Source organism: Condylura cristata, unplaced genomic scaffold, assembly GCF_000260355.1.
Source record: "Condylura cristata isolate star-nosed mole 26May11 unplaced genomic scaffold, ConCri1.0 scaffold00025, whole genome shotgun sequence".
Taxonomy (NCBI): Eukaryota; Metazoa; Chordata; class Mammalia; order Eulipotyphla; family Talpidae; genus Condylura; species Condylura cristata.
In genome coordinates, this window is record NW_004567126.1 from 13,574,170 (window position 1) to 13,583,658 (window position 9,489).

The 9,489-nt window shown below is 53.1% G+C and overlaps 1 protein-coding gene across 6 annotated transcripts in view; it reads left to right on the forward strand.

Moving 5' to 3' along the window:
* The window catches only part of KIRREL3 (kin of IRRE like 3 (Drosophila)), a 529,310-nt gene that overhangs the window by 428,899 nt on the left and 90,922 nt on the right, over positions 1-9,489 (forward strand). For all 6 annotated transcript variants that reach the window (XM_012729525.1, XM_012729523.1, XM_012729524.1 and 3 more), the window contains exons 4-5: positions 1,594-1,743; positions 6,110-6,259. In XM_012729525.1, coding sequence (XP_012584979.1) covers positions 1,594-1,743; positions 6,110-6,259 — 300 coding nt within the window. The remainder of the gene's footprint in view (positions 1-1,593; positions 1,744-6,109; positions 6,260-9,489) is intronic.

Sequence of the window (9,489 nt, forward strand, 5' to 3'; positions counted from 1 at the left end):
ACAGGAGGGTGGGTGTGTGAGCAGGGGTACGCTTTGGGCTGGGGGCTCAGTAAGTGTCAGTGTCCCTGTCCTTGAGCTGTGGCTCCCAGGGAACGCAGGTCACGTCTCCCCCAACCTCTCCTTTAGCAATTCCCTCCAGGACCAAGCTTAGGGTCTGCGTGCATCGCAGCTCAGTGGACAAGCACAGGGTTTTCAGAGTCAGGTCATCCTGGGTTCACAGCCCTGGTCCCGAGCCCTGTGACATGGGTGGAGAAGGCCCTGGAGCACTGCAGGGACTGAAACTGCCAGGCCAGGCACAACCGAGTGCTTGGGAGGTCATGAGCAAGCACAGTCCTCCAGTGACTCATCTCCTCATTTGGAAAATGGAGATGAAAATAGATACTGGGCCAATATTGTAAAATCTTAGCACAATCCCTGACAAGTTGTGCACCCTGTAGGTAGGTTGGTTCACTAAAACTCACTAGCAGGCCCTCCCTGGTGGCGCAGCAGGTTAAAGCGCAGCACTAGGAAGTTAGCTGTGCCTCTTCAGCACAAGTTCGTACCCCAGCCAGGGAGCTGACCCACTGGCAGGGCAGACCTCTCCTGTCTCTCCCACTGCTCCCCTCAGCAGTGTACTTCATCAGTCGGCCTGTTCTGCTCCCCACTCTGCCTCTGGGGAATCCTCTCACCGCCCCGGCACCTCTGGCTGTACCCCAGTTCTGTATGCATAAATAAATAAATCTTTTTTAAAAAATCACCAACATCGAGGGCTCTGTACTGTCTTGCTTTGAGGTGTGCGTGGAGAAGGTGTGGGCTCACACTGCTGAGTCTCCCAAGGGACGGTGAAGCTGCGGTAGTGTCTGCTACAAAAAGGAAAGGGACAGGGAGGACGAATTAAGATGACTGCCAGCTCCCTCAACCACACCCCCTGTGCCCACACTCCCACCATGCCTCCTGCAGGATTTGGCCCTTAGCCCACCCTAGGAGCCAGAATAATATTATTTCTTGGATTCTCAGGTTGATTGTATTCTCTTAATGTTTCATTGATTTATTTTCTGGCATCTCTGTTAATTTTTAAATTATATTTGATTTCCTCCTGCTGGTGTTGTCCCTATAATTGTTCCCCCACCATGGCACCCACAATCCCTCACCACAGTCCCTTATGCTTTTTTCTCCCGTGGATTGTTAGCTTTAAGCAAACCGTCCTGCTCCCCACGACCCCCCACTGCACACATGATATGCACCGGGCGCCCCCGCAATTCTTCTAGGTGGAGGTCTCTCTCCTGCCTCTGCGCTAGAGTGGGTATCAGTCAAGTGGCATTAAGTAGGCCACTAGTCCTATACCTCAGGGCACATGCGAGAGCAATGGGTGTGGTCTGCTGGGGCTGGGGGATGGCTGGAGGGCTGAGTGTTAGGCCTTGATGAGCAGAGAGGCTGGAGCTGGGAGCTCTGGGAAATCAGCTGGGCCGGTGAGCCCCTGCAGGGAGCAGAGCACTGGGGGTGGGGGGTTGCTTGTCCCCTCAGACACCTGGGCTCTGCTCTGTAACTTGAGGGGAAGCCCTGCAGACCCTGCTTTCTGCAAGAAACTGACGGCTGTGCTTCTCTCCTGCCTAGGTCAAGTGTACTCCTTCAGCCAGCAGCCCCAGGACCAGGCCGTGGTGTCGGGGCAGCCAGTGACACTGCTGTGTGCCATCCCCGAATACGATGGCTTCGTCCTATGGATCAAAGACGGCTTGGCCCTGGGTGTGGGCAGAGACCTTTCCAGTGAGTACCCCCGCACCTCCCAGAAAGACTGCAACTCTTCCCTGCCTCACCCTCCCAGGCAACCCCTTCTTCATAGGCATTTGGGAATTAAATCTCCAGCTCTCACTGCAGATCCGTGGTCAGTGTCAGGCTAGGTGAGCCCTGTGTCCAGGCTTCAGAGAACCCGAAGGGCCTGACAGCTGCTAATGAAATTATTGACCCTCCCTCCTAGGGTCAGTGCTAACCCTGACATTGTTGCCTGATGTCTATTCTGACATCAGACACGATGCAGGTACGGTCAGAGGTCACTTGCAGAGGTCAAGTGTTCCTATCTCTTGGTCCAGAATAGAATCCCTGCTAAGCCACAGCCTGGATTAAAGGGAGCCAAATGGACTGAACACTCACAAAGAAACCGGATTGGTTTAGGGGCCCCCAAGTGATGGCAAGGAAAGCAAAGTGCAGCCCTTGTTCAGCACCTGTAGTGGCATATACAGTAAAGTGCAGCCCTCAGCCTACCGGCTGGAACAGAGCAAGATGTGATGCCACTGATGGCTGGCATCTGGGCTTCCTGGAAGGCCTGCCCCGTCCTCTTTTATTGCCAGTATTACCTATGCCATACAAAGGTCCTTCTGGTCCATTCTCTTCCCCAAGGTAATTCTGGAGTCATCCTTCTCATCTTGCCCACCAGCCGTTATGCAGGGGAAGGCATGGTAGGCTGGTCAGCTTGGCATAAACTGTAAAACAAGTGTCCACAGCCCCTGTGATTAAGGGAGGGCTGAGAGTGGAAGAAGGGGAAAATACGGATTCCAGGGAGAGGCAGCTTTGCCTCTCATGCTGTACAGCTGCAGGAAAACAAAAATCCAAGTGTGCTTAGGGACATGATGGTTGGGATATTAATATTTGAAAATATGAGCTATGTCTTTCCAAAGTATATATTGCAACATTATAGCACAGGTCAAGAGTATCACAGGCCCTGAGTGCTGGCCCCCTGAATGAGTACAATACACAGCCCTTCTCCAAAATATACTGTGCTGCTGTACGAGCTAAGTATAATGGACAGCAGGCCAATTCCGGGGACTCTGAACTCTTGCTCAGAGAAAATGGGCAATATCTTCTCAAACTGGGCTCGTTTGTCCTCCACGTGGCTCTGAAGTTGGCCAGCTCCCTGGGGTCTGGTCAGTGGTTCTCCCTTACGTCAAGGACTGGGATCCTTCTGGATCAGAGGTCAAGAAGAGGCCACAAGTCACCATGGATGTTGCCCCCCGCCCCCCCATTGGTAACTAACTTGCTGGCAGCCATTTCCATGAACGGTTTTCTGGGGTCCAAGACTGGGGCCCCTAAATGCTGAAGGACAGTGGCTCTGATAAGCTGGGGTCTGCTTCCTCTCTAGAATAACTCCATTTATAGAAGAAGCTTGGCCCTCTCTGTGCAGAGCCAATAAATTCAACCTGCTGGTAAAGTCCTTGCTCTGTATTTGATCACTCACCCCCAAAATAGCACCACGACAAGAATGACAAATACATACCTGCTCAATAAATACTGTTAGCCTGCCTGATGAAAAAGGAGTGTAGCAGAGCTCAATTCAATTCAGTATTTGCAGCAAACTTAATACTGCACACATTTTCCTCTGGGGAAACTGAGGCCCGGCTTGTGGAATGTCAGCCTGCCACAGTTCTGTCCTCTCGTGTCTTAACTGTGAGGCCCCAGCCTACCAATTACAAAACCCTAACTCTCCAGGCAGAAAGGCTGGAAACACAGTTAAGGAAATAATTTCTAAATATGTTCCTGCATATTAGTAGAGCATTTTTCTTCTAAGGAGCTCAAGTACTTCTCAGACAGTATCTCATAAACCTACAGAGGAGAGAAACGGAACTTTTCCTTTATTTCACAGGTAAACAAAGTCTCACAGTTGAAAAATGATTGCTTCAAACATACCTTAATCCCAATGCATAGGGCCCTATTCCTAAGCCCCAAAGAGCAAGCCCTCTATCAGTTCTCCCTTCTAAAAGTGGGGATCTCTTTGACCTCCCCCCCCACCCCAGATCACAGTCTTTTTTGTTTTTAACATTGCACTTCTAGACGATATTACATGCCAGGCACCTTATCCGGGCCGTCCTATCTTGTGATCGCCAGAGCTCTGTGAGTTACTAGTGTTTTCCCTACTTAATTAATCAGGAAACAAAAGTCAAAAAAATTGAAAGTAACTTTCCCAAGACAACAGAACTAGGGAGTGAGAGATCTAGCATTTGAGCCCAGGAAATTTGACAGTGTAACCCAGACTCCCAATAATTTTGCCTCCTCTGGGAGAGGAGGCAAGAAAGAGTAGGGATGCTGTGGAAGGAGCTAGAACTTCTCAGAGTTTGTGTTTCTGGGCCAGTGTTTTTCAAAGATGCTGTCAGTCCTCGAGATAGCATCACAGTCCGTCGCCTAATTAGGCAAATACAAACAAACCCATCGCTGATGTTTTCAGCAGCTCATGAGAACAAAATCCTGCTGTTGATAGCTTGCAAGACAACAAAACATAAGCTCCAGCCAAGATGCCTGCAGGAAGCCAGGGACTAATCACAGGACAGCGGGATCCAGAGGCTGGACTGCAGGGGCAGGGGCACCGAGCCAGCGCCGTTGAGCACAGCCGTAGGGGAAGGGCTGGCCGGGACCCCATCTCCAGCCCCTCGCCCTGGCCCTGGGGAGAGTCAGCTTAACTTACCTGGGCTCCTTCCCAAAGCCCAGCAGAGGGCAGGAAGGGCGGGCAGGAAGGGAGGAGGCGTCTCAGGGTACGGCTGATTGCCTCGGAGGAACTCTGGCCAAGGCTGAACAGCTGTGAGGGCAGGGCCACGGATTGCGCCTTGGGGGCAATGCCGTTGTGCAGATCGGAGCCTGAAGGACTCAGCTGCAAGGGAAGCATGCAGAAAAGAGGGATCGCAGCTACATGCAATGCCCAGAATGGGTGCTGGCGGGCCCTGTACAACCCCCTACCCTGTCACCTCTAGGAGAGGGAGGAAGGGGCCTCAGAGCTCCAGTATTTCGTCCAAGGTTGCTAGACCCTCTGCACATAATCATTCAACCTCTGAACTTAGCCAGTGACAGGGACCTCACTACCACCTCTCTAGATCCCTGTGGGACACCTCAAATCCAGCCAGAGAGGTGACCCATCTGGCACAGCAAATCTCTCCTGTCCCGCGCTCTGCTCCCCTCAGCAAATCTACCTGTGCTGCTCCCCGCTCTGCCTCTGGTGAATCCTCTCACCCCCCACACCCAGTTCTGGGATGCGTAAATAATTAAATCCTAAAAGAATATTACAAAGCATTTTCCTATGTTAATTCTGCCCGGAAAGAGCTACATGAGGGCTGCTCACTCATACTAAGGAGCTTGGAAAAGCACTCCCGCTTGCTGAAGCCCTAGTTCTCTCCTTCAAATGTCCACATTCCCAGTCCTCTCCTCCAATGGATCCTTGCTGAGAATTCCCCTCCTCTCCTGGTGAAGGTCCTTAGCCAGAGGGTCAGGGAGGGGCTGCAGGAGCCCTCTCTCTAAGAAAAGAAAGCAGCCAGGTCAGGAAGATGTGCCCCAAAAGTACTCGGGAGTGGTGGCCACAGGGCTTGGATAAGGGGGTAGATGGAAACATCCTAATGGGAGCAACTCAGGAGGTTTCGGGTCCAAGGCCTGGCAGAGAAGGCTCTACCCACCCTGGCCAGCCAGGACTTACGGGGCCATTTATATACAACCCAGCATAGCAGTAGGAAAACCGATTAATGATTTATCATTCTAAGCTTTTATTTATCTATTATTCATCGTCAGTGATATAAAGGGCCCCAAATTCCTAAGTGTCCTGTGCGCCTCCTAAGTGCTTAATCAGGCCCTGGGGTCTGGGAGGCAGGCAGGACAAGAAGAGGCCTGCTCAGAGTTCAAAGTGGACTCTGCCAGGCGGGCTCTCCATTCTACTCCCTTCCATCTGGAAACAAAACTGTTCCCCCAAGACTACTCTTGATCCTTTTCCCAATATTTCTCTGTTTTCTTGCTTCTCTCTCCCTCTTACTCTGTGAATCCCAGCCTGGGTCTCCTGTCTCCTGGTGTGTCTCTTTATCAAAATGCCAGTCGGCTCGGGCAGCCACGGTGCTGAGCAGATCACTCCCTGAATAATAACCCCGCTGTGTCTGCGGGTCTTCACCTTTCCGTCTCTGCTCTCACCTTCCCTCTCTAATGTCACCACCCGACATTCCTAAGCCTGAAACCGACAAGACTGACACACACTGTGCCACCCCCTGGAAATCTCTCCTTCCCGTGCCTAGGTGCTGCCAGCCCCTCAGACCAGCCCCTGCCCAGATGCGCCCCACTCTGTGACTCCTCCATCCCCCAGCTTGCCCTTTACAGGATGCCTCTGTCTCCACAGGTTACCCACAGTACCTGGTGGTAGGGAACCACCTGTCAGGGGAGCATCACCTGAAGATCCTGCGGGCAGAGCTGCAGGATGACGCCGTGTACGAGTGCCAGGCCATCCAGGCCGCCATCCGGTCCCGCCCTGCGCGCCTCACCGTCCTGGGTAAGCACCGTCTGCATGCTGGGTGAGGATGCTGTGGGGAACATTGTGGATTGGGCTTCAGCCAGACCAGAGCAGCCTCCGAGGTGTTGACCCACAGGGCTTGGCCAGTGCTGTCCCCTTGTGTCTATCCCCACCTGACCCCCCAGAAAGGGGAAATGGAACCTCCTGCCCTGAAATCAGAAGGCCAGTGTTAACTGAGCCACAGACCTGTCCACCCCCGGGTATGGGATTTCAGATCAGGGCGCGAGCGTGGCTCCTGCCTGCCTCTGCAGTCCATTGGAAAGCATGTCCGCACACGCGTCTGTCAGGCCCTGGGCTTGGCAGTGGAGACACAGGAGGAATGAGACATATCCAGAGTCCCCGCTTTCTGCCTTGATTACCCTCTGGGTGCTACCAAAGCCCTGTTGAGTCGTCTCCCCCGGAACCAGCCCTGTGTGCGATTCTCTCATGGGCTTCCTGGGATCCTGCTTTTTCCCCAGCCTTCTTTCCCACTGCTCCTGGGCATCCTGACTCTCAGGCAGAGAACTGGGTGCCTAACTTAGCCCTTGGAAAGTGCTGGAAAGAGCTAAGTCCATTCCTAAGCCAGCACTCCAATTCCAAGCCATACCGATGGCTTGCTTTATCTCTCTTCCTAGCTGCCCCATCCCTGGGACACTCTGTCCTCTGGCAGTCAGGGAATGGACTTGACCACCCTTTCACTGCCTTCTCCAGACTTAGAATTCAGCCCCTCTTCTTGCCAGGCCACATGTGGGATGGAGCAGGCAGACAGAAGCAGGGAGTCCCCATTCTGCCTGCCTGACTCTTAGCAGCTGGTGTGAGGTTTTGACGACAGGTCTGCAGCCGGGGACCTGCCTCCTTGCCCAGTAGATAAGACACGTGGAAGCTCCCCAGATGAAATATTGAAGAGAACGTCAGGTCATCTTTGGATCTGCACAGCCAAGCACAGGGGCAGAGTGTCCCAGGCTAGGCAGCAGACAGGCCCACCCCAGAGGCCACTTCCTAACATCTTGCGGTGGGAGGAGAAACCCAGGGCCAACCTCAGAACCTCCTTTCCCCTTTGAGTGTCCTCTGGCTTGTGAAGAAGGAAACGAGAAAATGAACCAGGTCCCCCAAAGGTACAAGGCACATGGGTCAAGAAGTGGCCTTCAGAAAAGCAACCGGGCCATTCCAGGGACAGGTGGCTGTCTTTGTCTGGCCCATGTCAGTGGCTAAAATGGAGATGGGGGCTACAATTTGTGTGGACAGCTTAGTGACTGACATGCCTTTGGACTCTCAGGGTTTACAAAATGCCCAAACCGATTTACTAAGAAAAGTGGAGGGATCTTCACCTTCAGAGGTTGCTCGGGCCCCCACCACCTCACCCTTCCACCCCCGCCATCTTCAGAAGAATCTACCTCCTGCTGCCCTGCCCCTTCTAGAAGGTACCAAAGAAGGCTAAAATGAGAAGAGCCGTGTGCCGGCTGCTCCCAGCCTCACACAGGGCCTAAAATAGAAAGAGACCCAGCACCCATCCTTAACTTCTGGTCCCCGTGTCAACATCACACAGTCATGCAAAAGGAACACGTACAGCATCTTTTCCTCTCTACCATCACAGATAGATAACAAAGTCCAAATGATTCCAAATGTTTTGCAGATCAGGAAATTGAGACTCAGAGAGGCAGAACACTCACAAGAGGTCACACAGCTTAATTAAATCTCAAAGTAGAGCCCCAATTTTCTAACTCCTAACCACAGCTCTCCAGGCTTCTAATGCTGGCAGAATCTCCTATGTGTGCGTGCTATGAACCAGGCTTCTGAGAGCAGGCCTCAAGAGCTGGTCTGAGTAGGCTCGATTTTGTCTCTGGTCATATCTAAAAGCCTTCATTATCCCCTCCAACTCTCCAGGAGCCTGGAGCTCCTTCGGGGCAGCGCTGGGTATGGGGTGGGGGCAGTAGGGGAGAAGAGGGTAAGGGGGAGGGCTGAGGGCAGGAGGGCCGTTCAAGTCTGGAAATCAGCTGAAGAGGGGGAAAGAGGGGACTGCAGTGGGGGCCCCAGTCAACCTGGGAGCAGAACAGGCATCTTGTCTACCAATTTCCGTGTACACTCCACAAATACCGTCCCTCTAAGTGAACAAACCCTGAGCCAGAGACAGCTTGAGGTCCCCACACCCTAGCTGGCCTTGCAAGTCCCCGACCACCAGGCGTCCAGCCTGTCCCCACTCCCCCCAATTCATTCTGTGGGCGCTGCCCCAGGCACCCAGCCTAGCCAAGTTTCTCTGTGGTGTACAGCCCCACCTACTGCCCTGGAGAGAGGCCCTGTGCAGAGGCCAACCCAGCAGGCTGGAAAGGAAACCCTGGTCCATTCACAGTGGTGGATAAAAGAACGGCTGTTCCAGCAGAGGGGAGAAGGGTGTTTCTACTCCAGCCAGCCGCTTTCCCAAGCAAGACCCCATCTGCTTTGCTGTGACATCGCAGCCCGGGAAAATGTCCCAGCCGGTTCCCCAAGGGAGGGCTGCCTTCCCTGTGTTCCAGGAATGAGAGAGCTTCCTAATTTAGTCTGTATTTGCCTGAGATAGATTTTTAATTAAATAAAGTAAGAGCCTGATTAGAACCTGCAGAAGATGTGAGAACAAAATCAGATGGTATTCTAACAAAATTGCAAAGCAAACACTTTGGCTGGAACACAGGGAGACCCGGAGGTCTTCCATCAAAACACCAAGCGAGGAGGGCAAATTCGAGAGATTATATGGCCAACAGATGTGCACTGTTAAAATATGCATCTGCCTGCAGCTTGCTTGGAGAAGCCAGAGGGCCAGCTCACCGAGTCAGCCTGCTCCAGGGATGGTTTGGGGCCCCAGGCCCAGCAGCCAAGCCTGGAGTCACAGACACATTAATTAGCATTGTGTTTCCAGCTTCAGATGCAATCAGGCTGGAGGCAAGTTTGAGCTGAGCCTTTGCAACCCTGGAGGGGGGAGGAGGGGGGAGGTAAGGGACAAAGAAGGGGAAAAGGTAGAGAAACTGAGCTTGAAAACTGAGCCAGACAAAGGCTGGGGAGCCAGTCCAGGCCAGTGGTCAGACTGCATTCCCTCTGTGACCCTCTACTTGCCAAGAACCACACTTTGACTCAGAGCAGGTGAGACAGGTGTCTTCCCACCCCCAGGACCTGTCAGGGGTGATGGGTCATGGGCAGAGCAGCACTGGGGGGCAGCAGTCTTCACTCTGCTACTCACTAGCTGTGTGACCACGCCCCGA